The sequence below is a fragment of the Manihot esculenta genome, chromosome 17 (assembly GCF_001659605.2).
Source record: "Manihot esculenta cultivar AM560-2 chromosome 17, M.esculenta_v8, whole genome shotgun sequence".
Classification (NCBI taxonomy): Eukaryota; Viridiplantae; Streptophyta; class Magnoliopsida; order Malpighiales; family Euphorbiaceae; genus Manihot; species Manihot esculenta.
In genome coordinates this window covers 27,355,145-27,373,754 of record NC_035177.2, presented here as the reverse complement: position 1 = coordinate 27,373,754, position 18,610 = coordinate 27,355,145, and the positions used below count along the sequence as shown (strand labels likewise).

The 18,610-nt window shown below is 36.1% G+C and overlaps 3 protein-coding genes and 1 long non-coding RNA gene across 5 annotated transcripts; 3 read left to right on the top strand and 1 right to left on the bottom strand.

Moving 5' to 3' along the window:
• Window positions 1–98: 98 nt before the first annotated feature.
• LOC110604724 (pentatricopeptide repeat-containing protein At3g12770) lies at window positions 99–2,672 on the top strand. Its single transcript, XM_021743004.2, has one exon. It carries the CDS (start codon window positions 111–113, stop codon window positions 2,349–2,351), a length of 2,241 nt encoding a protein of 746 aa, XP_021598696.2. The 5' UTR covers window positions 99–110; the 3' UTR covers window positions 2,352–2,672.
• Window positions 2,673–2,870: 198 nt separating this feature from the next.
• LOC110605685 (p21-activated protein kinase-interacting protein 1-like) lies at window positions 2,871–5,778 on the top strand. Its single transcript, XM_021744332.2, has 3 exons — window positions 2,871–3,608; window positions 4,145–4,436; window positions 5,419–5,778. The coding sequence occupies exons 1-3, from the start codon at window positions 2,952–2,954 to the stop codon at window positions 5,493–5,495; spliced, it is 1,026 nt and encodes a 341-aa protein (XP_021600024.1). The 5' UTR covers window positions 2,871–2,951; the 3' UTR covers window positions 5,496–5,778.
• A 2,593-nt stretch (window positions 5,779–8,371) lies between these two features.
• On the top strand, window positions 8,372–10,471 carry LOC110605278. 2 transcript variants are annotated; one of them, XR_006349247.1, is made up of 3 exons: window positions 8,372–8,509; window positions 9,729–9,810; window positions 10,010–10,471. It is a non-coding gene; the product is annotated as an uncharacterized LOC110605278 (long non-coding RNA). The 2 variants fall into 2 exon arrangements; XR_006349246.1 differs by having other exon boundaries at window positions 9,729–9,816.
• Window positions 10,472–10,720: 249 nt separating this feature from the next.
• On the bottom strand, window positions 10,721–15,277 carry LOC110605276 (endoplasmic reticulum oxidoreductin-1). The gene is made up of 10 exons (XM_021743719.2): window positions 14,893–15,277; window positions 14,415–14,537; window positions 13,064–13,322; window positions 12,853–12,963; window positions 12,367–12,485; window positions 12,098–12,202; window positions 11,757–11,959; window positions 11,377–11,500; window positions 11,091–11,270; window positions 10,721–11,022 (listed from the first exon to the last, which is right to left on the bottom strand). Exons 1-9 carry the CDS (start codon window positions 15,052–15,054, stop codon window positions 11,091–11,093), a joined length of 1,386 nt encoding a protein of 461 aa, XP_021599411.1. The 5' UTR covers window positions 15,055–15,277; the 3' UTR covers window positions 10,721–11,022.
• Window positions 15,278–18,610: the final 3,333 nt, after the last annotated feature.

Genomic DNA, 18,610 nt, shown 5'->3' with positions numbered 1-18,610 from the left:
AATTTAATAAAATAAAAAAAATTTAAAAATTTTATTTTTTATTATAAAAAATAAAGATTAAATTATAGATTTTGAAGGACTTTGTTATAAATTACCCCCTTTAAAAACTCATGGGTATCAAAAGAAGCTTCTTCCCAAACACATTGCCTGAAGCGCGCTGCCAAAGTCTATCCTGGTTAACTGCCATGCTCCAAGCTCAATGGTCAAGCAACTTTTTTAACCCAATTATCCCTCAATTCTTACACCAAATCAGGCCTTTCACTGTCTACACTTCCATCCTTAATCTCTGCGAAAAGCCCCAACACCTTCAACAAATTCATGCAAGATTTATCCTCCATGGCCTCCACCAGAACCCCACACTTTCTTCCAAGTTGGTTGACTCCTATGCTAATCATGGCCTCCTTCACATTTCTAAACAAGTCTTCAATTCTATCTCCAATCCCAATACCCTTTTGTATAACACAATTTTGAGAAACTTGGCGAAGTTTGGGGACTTTAAAAGTACGCTTGTTTTGTACCAGAAAATGGGAATAAATTCCATACTCCCTGATGAGGAAACATACCCAGTTGTTTTAGGTTCATGTTCTTGCTTGTTGGACGTCGTAAATGGAAAAGCGATTCATGGGCATATTGTAAAATTGGGTTTTGAGTCATTTTATTTGGTAGGTACTGCTTCTATGGAGATGTATAGGAGTTTTGGTGATCTTGAGAACGACAGAGAGGTAATTGACGGAAAGTCCATTAATGATTTGGATTATTGGAATTCCTTTGTTTCAGAGACAGCTGAAAATACGAAGAGAAGTTTTTGGTTTTACGAAAGAATGAGAATGGAGAAAACTGATTCCCTCTCCGTTACTATTGTTAATTTCCTGAGGTCAACCGTTCAAATGGGCTCATTAAGAGCAGGAAGGGCTATTCATTGTGTGATTGTTGTGTGTGGTTTATGTAAAGATTTGTCCTTGAATACTGCCCTACTAACAATGTACTCAAAGTTGAGGGGTTTAGGTGATGCAAGGTTAATATTTGATAAAATGCCTGAGAAGGACTGTGTTGTGTGGAATATTATGATATCTGCATATTCTCAAAATGGTTATCCTGAGAAATCCATAGATTTGCTGAGATATATGTCGAAATCTGGGGTTAGAGCTGATATGTTTACTGCACTGCCTGCTGTTTCCGCCATTCGGCAGTTGAAATCTATTGAATTGGGCAAAGAAATGCATGCTCATGTGATGCGGAATGGGTCCGATTGTCAAGTTTCAGTTCCTAATTCTCTTATTGACATGTACTGTGAATGTGATTGTTTAACATATGCACAAAAGATTTTCGAATTGTTGTCAAATAAGACTGCAGCTTCATGGAGCTCATTGATTAAGGGATATGTAAAACATGATCAGTCTCTTGATGCTTTGTCTCTCTTCTACAAGATGAAACTTGATGGACCTAGGGTGGATTTCATCACAGTTATCAACATCTTGCCTGCTTGTGTGAATGTTGGGGCCTTAGAGCAAGTAAAATACCTTCATGGATACTCCATTAAATTTTGTATGACTAAGCTAGCATCCGTTAATACAGCTCTGCTTGTCAGCTATGCGAAATGTGGATGCATAGAGATGGCAAGGAAGATTTTTGATGAGGAGACAATCAACAAGGATACAATAACTTGGAATTCAATGATCAATGCATATGCGAAGCATGGAGACTCATTGCAATGTTTCAACTTATACAGACAAATGAAGCAATCAAATCCAGTACCAGATGAAATAACCTTTCTTGGGCTATTGACAGCTTGTGTTAATACAGGTCTTGTTAAAGAAGGACAGGAATTTTTCAAAGAGATGATGGAGACCCATGCTTGCCAACCCAGCCAAGAACACTATGCTTGTATGGTTGATCTACTGGGCCGTGCCGGCCATGTCAATGAAGCCAGGGAGCTCATAAAGACCATGCCCTTCAAACCAGATGCACAGGTTTGGGGTCCTTTGTTGAGTGCCTGTAAGATGCAGTCCGAGACTGAGCTTGCAGAGGTTGCAGCTGAGAAGTTGATATCTATGGAACCAAGAAATGCTGGAAATTACATATTGCTGTCAAACATATATGCTGCGGCAGGAAAGTGGGATGGAGTTGCTAAAATGAGAAGTTTTCTTAGAGATAGAGGTTTGAAGAAAACTCCTGGTTGTAGCTGGCTAGAAATAAATGGATGTGTACATGAGTTTCGAGCTGCTGATCAATCTCATCCAAAAGCGGATGATATACATACTGTGTTAAGAAAACTAGAATTGGAAATCAAGGAAGCAAGAGAAAAGTTTGAATTAACTATCTTGAATGCTGAGTTTGTCCATTTTTGCTGAATTTCTTGATTTTTTGTTTATTTATGGTATTTTTCATATTCAAGAATCATTGAGATTGTCTATGGTTTGAGATTATTAGTTGAACCAAACTCGCTTACAAAATTTAATTAACGGCCTTTGATTTTAAATCCTTCCTTTAATACAAACGTAAGTATTTTTCACAAAAATTATATGCTACTAAATACATTATTAGGTAATACTTAGCAATAGAATTAAAAATTTGGCACTTTATCTTTTCTAGTAGACTAAAACTCTCATTTTTTGGGTGTATTGTCCATTCACTGCCTGCTGATTTTGTACAATTTAACAATTTAAATGTTGAATTTTGAAAAATAAAAATAATAGCTAAAGCTTTTTTTTTTAATTAGGAAGAGTTAAAACATGGTTAACGAATTTAGGGGATTTTTTTTAATCACCAGGAAAAAAAAAACTTAAAAAATTAGGAAAAAAAAATTCTAATGGCATTTTGGTAATAATACGTTATTCTCTTGAACTGGAACAAAACCCCTTCAAAGTTCCAAGCTTGATGTTCCATAGGGTTTATCAAAAACCCAAAATCAGAAACCCTCGTATTTGACGTTTTCAGCCTCCGCCATCACCATGAGTCTAATTGCAGGCTCCTATGAGAAATTTATCTGGGGTTTCAAGCTCAAACCCTTAAAACACAGCGATTCACAGGAAACCTTAACTCTAACCCCACTTTTCTCCTACCCTGCCCACCTCGCCCCCATCACCACAGTAGCCGCCGCCGGCCCTGCCGCTGCATCCGGCTCTTCCGACGATACCATTCACATATACGACATTCCTTCCGCCTCCTCCCTTGGCTCCCTCCACCAACACACCTCTTCTATTACCTCTCTTTCCTTCTTCACCCCTCCCTCCCTTTCCTTTCCCCGCAACCTCCTCTCTGCCGCTGCTGATGGCTCCGTCTGCATCTTCGATGCCGACCCCTTTGTCCATTTGAAGACAGTATGGGCTCACAAGAAGGCTGTGAATGACTTGTCCGTACATCCATCTGGGAAGTTGGCGCTTACGGTGGGAAGGGACGAATGTTTGGCGATGTTGAATTTAGTGAGGGGAAGGAGGAGCTTTTATTGTAGGCTGGGGAAGGAGGCGAGTTTGGTGAAGTTTGATTTGGGTGGAGAGAGATTTTTTATGGTGACAGAAGAGAAGGTTGGGATTCATCAGGCTGAAGATGCCCGGTTGGTGACTGAACTCGAGTGTAGGAAACGGATTCTTTGTGCTGCTCCTGGAGAGGTTAGATTTTGTGTTTGAATTTTGAGTTTCATTGCTTCGTTTTTCTAAAAAGAAGAATCATGAAGATATTTGAGTTCTAATTTTATATGTAATTATTATGCAATTTATGCTTGGAATTGTAAAATGGCTATGCAATTGATGATTTGCCTTTTAACGTGATCAATCTTCTTGAGCTGCCATTTCTCTTGGCTCAGTAGAGTGTTAGATAATACCGTACACCCTATTAAACCTGGATTCTGAAGGCAAGATTCTTGTTAACTTTGGACTTGAAGCCTCTCCAATTCAATACACGAATTCTTTAATTTCTACAGCTTCCCATTTCTATTAATTTTTTAATGCCAACTTACCGATGCAAGGAGGCTTCCAAGATGATACCTTTTTTCTCACAATTAGATAACTGTGCAAGCTATATCATTTCCTACATAGTATCCAGGCACAAATTGTATCAGTTGCTTATTGGACCCATCTCATGAATACTTATCAGTTGATTATATCTCCTCTATCAATTTACAGTCAATTTTTTGAATTTTGAACAGAATGGACTTCTGTTTGCTGGTGGTGAGGACCGGAACATTACAGCTTGGGATACAAACAGTGGGAAGCTTGCATATTGCATTGAGGATGCACATTCTACCCGTGTGAAAGGTATTGTTGTGCTTACTAGGAATGATGGTGATGTGAATGATCCATATTTATTGGCATCAGCATCATCAAATGGAGTTATACGAGTTTGGGATGTTCGCATGGCTGTGAAGGAGAAGCCAAATCCATTGGCTGAGGTCAACACAAAATCAAGGCTCACTTGTCTTGCTGGATCATCTCTTAAATGTGAGTGCTGTGCTTGCATGATCAATGCTTTCTTTCCAGTTGAACGCATTCTGTTGTTTTATGTAAATGCCTATGCTGTCATATTTGTTAGCCTCCATTTGTTTTACAGAAAATGTTTTCTACATTTTTTAACGTTTGGAACACTCAGAAAATTTGTCAATAGGAAATATTTTTTTTGGTTAAAGGGAAAATATAGTCAGTTTTAAGGAAAATGACTTCCTTTTTTTCAAAAGAAGTCGTTTTTTGGATTTTGAGAACCTTATTATCACTATTATATATAAATTTATTAAAATCTTTTATTTTTTAAATTACAATCAATGGATGCAAATAAGCTATTTTCTTGGAAAACATTTTCTAAGGCATGTGTAACTTATTTTCCACAAACAAACGTAGCTCTAATGGTTGCTTATTATCTGGTTAAAATTATTTCCTTTCTTGTTTTCCTTCTCTCATAGTAAAGAGAATGTAAGCTTTTGCTGAAATCAAGTACTTTCTTCAACTTGTATGTCCTTTTTCTTGTTTCAAGTACTTTCTTCAACTTGTATGTCCTTTTTCTTGTTTGTATCACTTCTTGCTTTTAAAATGTACTCGCATTTTAGTTGGATCAGGGGTAATTACATTTTGGGGTCTAGCTTTAGTTTCTGGTGCTCGAGTTAAAATGCTGAGAATACTACTCAAAAGTAATTACATTTTGGGGTCTAGCCTTCTATTATCATGGAAGGATTTTTTGGGATTGCAGATCTCTGTATTTGCTTTTAAGAGTGCCTAATCCTGTCTTAGCATTATTATTATTTGAAAAAAGAAAACTTGGGTCCCCTGGAATCTGAGACATCTTCTCCTCTTTTACACGATACTGTTGACAATGAATTTTGTTACTAAGTGTCCTCTTCTACAAATACCTGAGAACAAAAGAGAAGGCCTTTTGGTTTGTATATTCCTGAAAATCAGAACTATTTCTTATCATTTCTTTCTTTTCTTGCAGCTCTTAAAAGACCACAGGTGGGAAACAGCAATCCAACAGAAAAGCATGACACAGCTGGGGAAGGATCACAAGAATAATGAATGCAGAATGGATATACCTGTGGGCGGATCACCAGAGTAATGAATCCTGAATGTGGGAACTTCCATATTTCTGGGTGTGACTAGAAACAAAATTCCTAATGGAGCCGTGTACTTTGATGGTTCCACCTATCAAAAACTACAATTTTGACAGGAGGAAAAGCTTGTTAATGTTATTTTTTTTAGGAGTATGTCATACTTGTTAGTGATATACAAAACCATCTGTGTATCTTTGATATTTGTTGAACGTTCTGATATATACAAGAAGATCTTGTTTTCCCAACTCGTGACTCGATCCTTAGCTTGCTACTCTATGGAATCATGGATTTGAATGACCTTTGCATGGCTAAACGTAGGGACTTTTTCATTTTTTTCCCCCCAAAGAAGGTAGAATTCCATTGGTAAGAGGCCTCCAGGGCCAACAAGATGCAGCATACAAAGAAATCACGTCTAGATACCTAACTTTTTTAGAGAAAAATCTCTCTAAAAATTAGATAGAAGATCTGACCATAAGATTTTAAAACATGTTTTTATCTAAAAGAATGAGAATTAAAAGAAATGTGACATTCCTGAAAAAAAATCAAATGTATTTTGTGAATACATTAAATTCTTTGACTACATGCTCATGTTGATCATAAGAATGAGTTGTAAAAAGGGATTTATAAATTAAAAAAATTTGCATTAATCGTAAAATATATCTTAAGAATTTTAAAAAACCTAATATCAATATTATGTTAATTTTTTTTTCAAAAATATGTACATATTAAAATACAAATTTATAAGATGACTTCAGTTCAAATCAAAACAAAATGAGAGAAAAGTAAAGTTATTAATTTTAAAAATAATTTAGTTATGAAGCAATATAAATGAAAGATGTATTAAGAAATATATTTATTATTTTAATTATATTAATCTATTTTTTAATTTAGAATAAAATAATTACATCTATTAAATGGAAATTTTTAATATTTATGGTAAATTGAAAACTCCATTTCAATATCAATAATATTAATAAAATAAAATTTTATTTTGTTAATATTTTAAATTTTCATTAATATATGATCCACATAAAAATGAGAACGACAGATATAATAGAAATGTTAAAAAGTATATTATTGAAATAAAATAAATTGTTTTAAAAAATTATTAATCAAATAAAACTTTGGACTATAGTAATTTATTATTAAATTTTTAAATTTAATTTAGTCCACTCACTATAATCAAAATAAATTAAAATTATTCAAAATATAATCTTGTTTTTATAAATATAAATTAATAAAAATGTTAATTTTTTTATGTAAAAACATTTAAATTTTTTCATTTAATAATATTTTTTTTAAATGATGAAGAGGGAAGAACCTAGAAAAAAGTTTTTTTTTTTTTTTTTTTTGCAATGCAACTGGTATATTGCATTATAAGTGTCAGTGGCTACAGCACAAGAAAAAAAAATAAAAGTATGAATCCTGACAACCATTTCCTAGTCCAAGTTAAATGATAAGAAATGTATAGCATATTTCATTATTATTATTATTATTATTATTATTATTATTATTATTATTATTATTATTATTATTGTTATTGTAAAAATAAGTCTAAATTAAATTATTGTAATTTTATTTAAGAAATATATAACTCCAATTTAAATATTTTAATTAATTAATTTTTTATATTTTTATTAAGCACTATTGGTAAAAAAATCATAATTTTGTATTTAATTACTATTATAATTAAAATTTTTAATTTTGAATAATAAAATATCTTTTTAAAATTTATTGTAATTATAATTAAATTAAAAAATTTTAAAACTTTACATAATTACTATAACCATAACTTTTAATATTATATTTAAAATTTTTAATTTTTTATAATTATAGTTAATATTTAAAATAATTTTAATTAATTTTAAATTAATGTAAATATTATGTGATATATTATTTATTTATCTTTTTAAATATTTAGTTAAATATAGATAGCTAATTTTTTTAACTCTAATTAATTATATATCTAAAAATATTTAACTCTTATTATTATAATCTCTAATTTTTATCATCTAATTAGTCATATATTTTAATAAATATTTATGATAAATAAATAACTCGTAATAATAAATTATTATTATTATTATTATTATTACTCCTGAGAGTGTTATTATATTTATATTTTCTCCCGCGGATGAAATCTGAGGAGACTGTAGAGAATGGAGAGTCGCCCAATTATTAGCTTCGTTATGTTAGCGGAGATGGACTTGCTTTAGTAACCGCAAACCAATCCCTTTAAACTAACCACCTCTATCCAATGCCCCAGCACCAGAAATCACCTCCTCCTCCGGCTGCCGCCACCGCCGCTGACGCTGCAACAGTGCAATCCGATCTGCCTCCACCTCCTCCCTTCGATCCCAGTCGAAGTATATTTTGCTTTCTTTTGTTTTTTCATGGTTTTGGGGGCTTTTTTTGTTTTTCCCTTTTAGGGTTTCTTTTCTGCTTTCTATCTATTCATTCGTTGCAATATATTCCTGAATGTGAAATTGGTCTACTGGCTTCAACTTTTGTATAAATAACTTTTATCTTTATATGATTTCTTCTTTCAGTGAACAAATTACTGAATCCCTGTTGTATATATAACATGAACTTCTAGCCTGTGATGATGGTGTTTCCTGGTTGAAACGTTTATTATATATGTGCATATGTACTTAAATGGCTTCATTATCTTCGTGTGAGACTTGAATCGGTTATTTTAATAGCTAACAAGTTCTAAGTTGGTGAGTTGTTTGATTGAATTTTTGCTGGAAGGGATTGAAGATTACTGTGCTTTTCTGGAATCCAAACTTAATGCTGTTTTGTTCTTTGTTTTTGACAATGAAAATGTTTTTGTTACAAGTGATCGGTATCATCAAAAGGAAGGCTTTGATAAAAAAGTTGGCCGCAGTTTACCATGCTGAGTGCCTTGCCTACTGTCAGGAACTTTTGGAATTGCAAAAGAAATGGGAAGAGGTCAGGATAATGCCATCTTACTTTGTATGTGAACTACTCGTTATGATATGTTCACAACTTGATAAATCTGCATATACTACATACACATATATCTGGTAGAGAACTTTCTTATTAGAAGAGGTAAATTTCTCTTTATTAGAATTACCCAGACAAATTGGATAATGAACTTTGCACTTTTCTTAAGTTGATAAGTTGAAATTGGATATAGATTGATAAAGTAGATATAATTCTAGCATTCTTCAATTCTGTCATAACTAAGTGATAACCTTGTTAAGCAATTGGCAAAACTTTTCCTTGAAATTGAAAAGGTACGGATGCAAATTAGCAAAAGTGGGAGATTTCATAATGTTTAAGAGAAACTTGTGAAATTTTAAGAGGTGAGAGATTTTTCATCTTGTATTATGTTAGGAATGGTACAATCACAAAATCATGTCTAGCCACACCCAAATTCATGGACGATGTCAAGTCTTTTAATGTAATATATCAACATAACTGGATAGTTACAGCAAATATTTTCAAAAATTTTCCTTTCTTCTGGTTGATAACCCTTTAACATGGTGTTCCCCAGTCACCCTTCCCCTATAGAAAAGGACTATCAAATAGTTATTAGCGCAAGATTATTTCCTGCTTTCCCTTTCCAACCATTTTTGGTGCTAGAATTAGAAACAACTATAAAAAAAACTGCCTTAATGCAGTGTCCGCAAGAATAATTTTTTCATGGGATAGTTCCTTTTATGTTTTTGGGTCTATGTATCAGGATACCAAGGATTAGTTAACTATTGTTTGTATTTATAGTTAGCTAAATGTAACTAATCATTAGTTCTGTTAGCTGGATAGTTAGCTAGTTAATTGTGCCAGCCCATCCTAGCTCAGTGTCTTGCCTTGTATACAAGTGTACTTGTTGAACTGTGTAAAGCAAGTAATTCCATTTCTTGCTCACGAGATTGTTGTGACACTGTGAGGAATGGAAGGAGGCAATTGCATATAACAAATAGACTGAAGGTTTTTACCTGGAATGATATTGTGTACAAATCTCATATTAATGGCTTGTCTACAGTCATAGCGTTTACCATGCCTGTCTAATGAAGACTTGTCAGGTAAATGCCATTGTTGTGGATGCCATTGTTTTTTATCGATATAAGTTGGCATGTTTGACTGGGTTGTAAACTCATGATAAATTTTACACGGAATGGTGAATTATCATTTCAGTTTCTTACTACTATTGTCTTGAATGTGCATGCAGCCATTTGTGGATTTAAAAACCCCTGATGATACAAGGAAAGAGCAAACAAAGCCTCCTAAACGTCTAAAGAAGTCCCGCTAAGGTGGATGTAAGATTTGCTTTTAACCTCGATTCTCCTGTAAAATTTGGAAATGCGTCAAATTTCTTTTAATTATCTTTGCTAAACTTGGATTGTCCCGGTCTCCCAAGAATATCATGCTTCCCCATTTTGCATATTCTCCAACATTTCTCGGTTCAGCTGTATCACCCTGAAACTCGTGGTTGATTTTTCCTGTTTACAGATGTGCAATGACACGTTCCTGGCATATAAGAAGCACTATTTCAACTACTTGATATTAAATGGAAAAGGCAATGAACCAAATCCGTCAAGATTTGATGTTGCTATTGGTGCTGTATTGTGGGTATCGTTGAATTTTCTGTTCAACTAGTAGACATTAGTTCTGATTCAAGCTGATCACAGGAGTGACATATGTATCTTTATAGAGGGTATTATATTGTAAAAAAAAATAACCTTGACAGTTGGTGTTTCCGAGCACCTTCATTTGATATCATAAATCAACGGCTTCAAAGCAGTAGATAGTTGATACACCAGCTATTGTGTAGGATACAAGACTGGAGTTCTTTTTAGTTCCATGTTTGGGCCAAGTTGGTTTTAGTACCTTACGAGATTGGAGAACTGGTTATCTCAGTTGCAGAATGTTCTGAAATGTTAATTTTGTAATCAATTATTATTTTAAAGTCCAGCTTATAATAGCCAGTTAGCCACACTCTTTATCTCTAATACCATTTATAATGATGACGGATCACAAACTTAATTGTATTAGTATGAAAGTCATTTTATCATAAGCAGTAGTATATGCAGGTACCCATAAAAAGCTTGTATGGACCAAATGAGATATCATAATGGCTGCAACATTTGGATGTGTTTATAACTTGGGTATGATAAGACTACTACCACCTGCATTCAACAAGATAACAAAATGATAATAAAATAAAACACAACAAACTCCAGGTGGTCATAGCTCAAAGATTCTATTTTAACGTTTTTCCTTTTCATTAGGAGGACGGTTTCAAAGGGTCTAACACAGAAAGGCCCTGGGCAACCAGCTTACATGAGGAAAATAAATACAATTCGCCAACACTATATTTGTCGAGATTACTCTTTACTTTACACATCTGTTGTATTCTGTCCACAGCAACTTTTCCCTTTTAACATTGATTGTGGCTTCCTAATCTATCTTTTGCAAGTATGTTTGGCTTAATTGCTGAGTTCTCACCAATTGCTTACTATTTGCTGCAAGAAATAAAACAGTGAGTACGACTCAGAAACATCATCAGCCAAACATATGAAATTGTAATTACCTATGATCTAAATAACAATGATTGCATTCTTTTCCACAGGCTACTTGGAGCAATGGGTGGAGCAATTTGTCCTTTCATCATTTCAAGGGCAGATCCCATTTCATGGACCAGCTTGACAGATTCTGATAGTCGATTAAGGAGATTCATCAGGGCAATCACTTCATTCCTTTGCAACTGCAACTGAAAGACAATATTGTACGCTTCAATGGCAAACTAAAAAATGCATGCTAAATTTACCAATGATTAGTAGCTTAAACAATGCATCAGTAATTGATAAGATACTTACAGTCTGACCCAAGTGATCCCAGCCATTGTCAGAGAAGAGGATTTTCAGTGCAGTACCTAGACCAAGAACCTGAAGCTTTCCCCAAAGTCGGCACTTCTCGCAGCCTATACAGTCCATCAATGCACTGCAATGCCAATAGGTCTAGTTATATCATTTCCACATAGGCAGGACAGTCTACAGACAGTAATCAAAAGGAAGGCAGAAACCAGAGAAAAAAAATTATGATAATTTTACCAATTCTACAGTGGAGAAAGATTAACAAGTTACTTAAAGGAGAAGGTAAAAGTCCTAGATTGGCCTTTCTACATTTGATGTCAAAAATTTACAGCTTTTGATAGGGTAAGCATTTCAAAATGAGAGCTGACAGAAATTGAGAAAACCTAATGTTTCTGAATTCTCCTTGAATTTTCTGTTTCAGTTCAGGTCCACGTTGACCCTTCCACAACTTAGCTTCATCAAATGGAAGCGGGCATGCTGCTTGAAGTTTTGGATTATAGAGTAGTTGTCTCATCAAGGAATGTGCCTTGAGGTCCTCAGTAGGGTTACCAGTGTCATATTCAGCTTGTTCCAAATAATCTGCAGCCTGAATGCATTACAACGTATCCATTAGATATAACAGCCTTAAAGATGCATAACAAGATTCTGCCTATGTAACTTATAATAGATAACACATAAAAAAAAAAAAAACATCCCCATCTAGTTGCCTATCATTAGCACTCACCTTCATAACAGCTCGGAGAACAAAAAGGTACGTGAAGTATAGGTTTCTAACACGATCAGGGTATCTTACAACTCGGTCATACATCAATGTATCATTGCGTCCCCACTGCAAACATGAAAATGGAAACAAGAAATAATAGTTAGATCTTCAATAAATGGCAGTGCATGCCTAAGAATTCCTTTTGAAAGGCAAGCAAACATATGAAATGGCCATTGCAGGTTAAGTTCATAGATAACACAGGTTGAGGAGCATGCAGCTAAATTTTATACCAGGTTTTTAGACTCATCAAGTAGATAACGATCCGCTATATGAATTGAAATAGAGGAGTGAAGACCAGATATCAGCTTGTACAATATCCTTTCCTCTTGACACAACTCTTCAGATGGATCTGCACATGATAATGGAAGAAAATAATCAGATGATCCTGTAACCATCAGCAAGAAAAATTTCAACCACAAAGAGTCCTGAAAAGTACAATCAGGATAAAAATGAAAAAAACAACTTTTTAAGGCAAAAAAACAAAAAATATTTAAGCATAGGAAAGAAATGCTGGCATCTTTTGCTTGACAGCATGTTGTGCTGCAACTTACATTGCCTGTGTGTGCAGTTCCTTTAATCACAAAAGTATATTAGCTAAAAAGATTATGAACACCTTTTGCTTTATCTTATGCCAGAATAAGAAAATATGAAACAAAAGAGTGGGAAAGCTAAGAACTTTGGTTGGATGTGTACACTCAGAAGAGAAGACAACTTACATTTGGGGCAGTTCTCAGAGTAAATGGCGTCCCATATCCTTCTAGCTGATGGACCAGAGTAGCCAGTGTATTGTTCAGGGTTCAACTGAAGATTCACATATGTCATCTCAGCTGCAAATGAAAATCCTTTATTATTGCTGCAAATGAAAAGAATTATACACACTCCACAAAAAATAATAATATAAATAAAAGTAAAAGAAAGATAATACACCATTGTCCGTCTCATCATCGTTTGTCCAGGGATTATCTATGTCTGTCCATCCCCTAAATGTTTTACTGTCAAGGGTCCAATCAACTGCAGCCTGAGGCTTTCCTTCTTGACATTGAAGTTTATCCAATGGAAGACCTTGATGGAAAGGTGCCCTAAATGATTTGGGGAATTCACTTTCCGGGCATTCACATATGCTGCAATCTCTCAAGTGGCACATGCCATCGTCAGGCCAGAAAGGGCAGTCACACTGCAACTTAACCTGCCATACAATTGGCCAACAGGCTTTCAATTAAAAATATATGCCAGTGAGTAGTGAGTACCATATATTTCTAAATGCCAGTAAAATACAAGGAGAAGATATAAAAATAGATATAAGCATATTCGGTCAGGATTAAGAACGTTGACTTGAAGTAAAATTCATAATTAATGCACCTGAAACTCATTTCATATTGATGTGACCAAATTTCAACCAAATACAAGGACAATACAAGAATTCTGATTCTCATTTGATAACTTGAACGCAAATAATCCACTTAGGAGAAACAAATTGGTCAGTTGATCTTTATATGAAGGACTGCATTTTGATCGATAGACTACATTACAACTGTAGCAATAATAAGATATATTTCGAAATTGAAATCATGATCTATTATATGCAAATGATTTAATAAAAAAATATTAAAGTTGTGACAAGTTGATGAAAACTTTCCTAAATGTAAATACTTAAGTTCTAACTAACCAATCAATCCCAATCTTGACATAAACTACCATTGTAGATTGTAGAAAATTAACATCATCCACAGAGTCTATTCAGATAAGATTGATCATTGTGAAATGGAAACTTTAGATTCAAAAATTAGAAGCTTCATGCGGCAAAAACTCATACAAATCATTCAAAGATGTCTAACAACTCAAAAAGATTATCTCTACATTAATTGAGGTACAGATTTAACTTATGATCTCATAATTTATATAAGTTGGACAGAAAGATGACATGGAGGGAAATGGTACCCAAGGATTTATAATTTTTGGATATTCATACTAACTTGGTGTCTAACAGAGCTAAATGGCAAACAAGGATCTATATAGCTGACCCTAACTAGTTTAAGATTAAAGTTTAGTTGTTATTGAATAAAGAAAACCTTGCAATAAATAGCAAGGGTTAAGTCCTTTCATTTTCCCTTCTATTTGCACCCTACAGATTAAACTTCCCATCCAAAAAAATAAATGACTATGCACCTATCTTTCTTTCATGCATAAGCTCCTATTATAGGAGAGCCATTGTGTTCAAAATCAGCTCCTTTATCAAAATACACCAGCTACTGATTCTACCAAGAGGCATTCAACAAACCTTGAAATATCGAAAAAATGGGGTTTTCACAAGATCTTGGAGAGATGGATATAACAATTCTTCATTAAGACGGTCCACTGTCTCATAGTCGCAACAACAGTCCTCCACCATGCCACTATACCTCTGCACAGAGCGAATAAAACAATATCATCTGACGACATAACAGAAACAAGCCCAAGCAAACTGCAACAATGCTGATCATGACAGTCAAACGGTGGAAGCATCAACTCGCATTACAATCAAAATAAAAATGCAAATTACAGTCCATATCTACCCCATTACATAAAATATGGAATTGAGCAATCTATATCAACAAGTAATAAATCTTCTTTATTAACTATACAAAAAAACAAAAACGAAAGAAGTCAAATAGATAAATTCAAGTGAATAGTCATTCGAAATATCCTTAAAAAAACTTTCTCAATTTATTTTCCTTCGTTTCCTCGAGAACCAAACAAGGATAGAATAGAAAACGAACCTGAGGGCAGCTACAATGCTGACCAAATTGAGAAATCTTAGAGGTAGTAATCGAAGCTGTAGTTAAAGCAACAATAAGAGCAATGACGGCACCAATTATAACCCATCTCCATGGCTTTCCCTCAGACTTGCTCTCCTTCTTCTCACTTTCCGATCCCACCATTCCTCGAGATGAACGAAATGCAAGAAACAACCAATCCTGATTTCTAAAATCCTTAACCTGGCCTGATTGGTTGTTGAAAATGCAAGAGAAAAAGGAGCTGATTTCCTCAAGAAGTAAAACAGGTCGCCATAGGAATTTGGATTATAAATAAAGAAAAAATGGGAGGAAAATGGTGGGCGTTCTGGTCGACGGTTTGCAAATTCCGGTGGGATACCGCAACTCTAGAAGGCGGCTATTTATAAACTGGGCTCCAGACTTTGACTTTAGGCGTTGCCTCTGGCCCAACAAAATTAATGCTGCAGACCAAATGAATCCGGATTTTGTTAATGAAGGGTAAAGCCGTTAAATTTTTTATAATTTATTAATTTAATTAGTTAAAAAAAATCGTTAATTAATCTATTATTCAATTTTTTTCGTTATCATAATTTTGAATTTTTCATTTTATTTAAAGAAAAAGTTGGTTTAGTGTTTCTTATATTAAATAAGAGAATATTATATTTGCGAATAAAGAACAGTTGTAGCTTTATTTTAGTCAATATTAACGATAATAATTAGATAAATTATGTTTTAATCAAATTATCAAAAATAAGAATTTCCTTATTAAAGATAATTATATATCTAATTAGTAGTTGCTTAAAAATAATAGTGAATATTAATCATAAGAATTTATAAAATAGCTATTTTTATAGATACACATTATTTAAATATAATTTAAATATAATTAAAATTAGGACTATTGACTAAAAAAATCACAACTTTAAGTTACAGCTAAAATTTTTATTTTTGAATAAAAAATTCTTAATTTTTAAATTTATTATAAATTTAGCTAATTATTAAAACAATTTATCAAATTGAATTGAAAATTTTAAAATTCTACGTTTAATCACAATACAGCTAAAACTTTCAATATTAGATTAAAACTTTTAAATTTTTTTTAATTATAGCAGATTTTTAAAATAATTTTGATAAATATTTAATTAAATATATACTGATGACCGCTGGATTTCTCTACCCCGATTAGGGGCCAAGCCCTCGGTCGCGGCCCATCGCTCAGAAGCCCACACACCGTCTGCGCTGACAGGTTAGGTCCATTCGAGCCTTGATATCGGACCCCTCTGAATTTCTCAACCAGGCCGGCCTCGCCTTCATTGCACCTTGGGCCGATCTCCTTTGGGCCCAGCTTTGCTTCTATCTTCTGGCCCAGCCCAGAACCAGAAGGAAGACCCATCCGTCTGCCTCGTGGACCCCTCCACACGCGCCCGGAGAGGATCAGAGACCGTTACGCATGGAGCAGAGATCTGATTCCCTCGTACGTCCATATCAACGTAGCAGAGACAGGTGGTCCAATGATATGCGTCCTGTTAGCACGTCACTAGCGGACAAAAGGAAACATATAAAAGGAGAAATACCCTCCTCTATGTTTAAACTTTTTCTAGTTTACAGAACTCATTGTAAAACCCTATTTCTCTGGATCTCAGATCATCAATTGGCACCGTCTGTGGGAAACGAAGGAGATCTTTTCATCACCGGAGTTCCACTCTTAACAAAACCCACTGAGATCCACGATAGCTAATCACAATGAAAGCAACCTTAACATCCCAAATGACCTGAGCTCTGCCCAAGAGGGGCAGCAGTTCTCCTTTTCTAGCCCTACAACACTAAACAACCAAACACCCATTCCTCTCAATCCCTCACCAAGCTTGGCAGGAAATGCCCCCATCGCTACCTTATCCAACCAAGACCTTCAAACCATGGCCCTCCAACTACAGAACACCGCCCACTGATTGGGGCAGATAATGCAACAAAGGGGCCTCAACACCCCGATGAATACACTCCCGGTGGTAGAAGAACCCCAAACCAATGAGCCCCAACCTATCCCCGACCGCCTTCAGACCAGCAGCCGCGGTACTGGGGAAAGGGAGAAAAGAGCCGGAGAAGAGGAAGAGCCAGAGGCCCAAATCCATGGAAGGAGGGTAAGGGAGATGATAGAAAATGATGAGGCTGACAACTATTCCGCCGGGACAACCAGGTGGACCAGAAGTGAAACAGAGGAGGAGGAATACCGCCTGGAGAAGAAGCCTAGGCCGGAAGATGAGGACGTGGACCAAAAGCTGCAGAAGTTGAGAGAGCAGCTCTTGGCCGAGCTGGGAAAGAAGGATCAAAGCCAAACCTTCCTGCCCACTTCTTCACCTTTCTCGAAGTGGGTGCAGCAGGAGACTGTCCCTAAGAAGTTTATAATGCCATCAATGGCGGCTTATGACGGAGCTGGTAACCCGAGGGAGCACGTCATGAACTACAAGACCTTCATGGAACTGCAAACTTTATCGGATGCCTTGATGTGCAAGGTATTCCCAACGACGCTCTCGGGGCCAGCGCGAGCGTGGTTCAATAGCCTGGAGACTGGAAGCATTGGAAGTTTTGGAGATCTGGCCACTCGCTTCATTAGCCGGTTCATCGCCGGGGTGCCAGCGGATAGGAAGACGAGCTATCTAGAAACAGTAAGGCAGAGAAGGGAGGAATCGCTTAGAGAGTATGTAGCTCGCTTCAATACGGAGGCCCTGCAGATTCCCGAGCTCGATGAGGGAAGGGCGGTGGAGGCCATGCAAAAGGGGACAACCTCTGCCGAGTTTTTTGGCTCATTAAGTAGGAAGCCTCCGACCTCACTGGCCGAGCTGATGAAGAGGGCTGAGAAGTATATAAGGCAGGATGACGCTTTGGTGACAAGCCGATTCGCCAAGGGAGTGACAGGCAAGGAGAAAGCCCCGGAGGAAAGGAGGCCGGAGAAGCATGAGAAGAAACATGGCAAAAGGCCTGAGCCTTACAGACAACCCTGGGAGCGAAGGGACCAAAGACCTCTTCCCCCTCAGGTCTCAGAGCAGAGGCTACTCCCTTCATGGGTTCCGGAGAAGCCGACCCCACTTAATGCCTCTAGAGCCGAAGTGCTCGTAGCTGTCCAAGACAAGGAATTCTTACAATGGCCCAAACCCCTGAAATCGGAAGCCGACCAGCGAAATCCCGACAAATACTGTCAGTTCCATCGAACTCATGGTCACGACACCAATAACTGTTTCCAGCTGATTGCGGAAATTGAAAGGTTGATAAAGAGAGGACACCTGAAGAACTTCGTGAAGAAACCGGAGGGACAGAGACCTCAGCCCAATCTGGCAGTCCAAACGCCAAGAAGAGCAGGAGTTAACCCTGTAAATGATGGGTCCAGTGGGACCATCAATATGATCGTAGGAGGCACAGGAGGTCGGATGAGCCGAAGGGAGAAAAAGAGGAGCAGAGAGGGAGAAAACAGCAGTGCTGAGGTCATGCAGATTGTCGAACACTCTTCAACGACCATCACTTTCTCCTCGGAGGACGCTCAGGGTGTTCAGATGCCTCACGATGATGCCCTTGTCATTGAAGCTGTCATTCACAACTACCGGGTAAAGAAGATCTTGGTGGATGACGGAAGCAAGGTGAACCTTCTGCCTTACCGAGTCTTCCAGCAAATGGGAATTCCTGAAAAACAACTGGTTCGGGACCAAGCCCCGATTAAAGGGATTGGAGG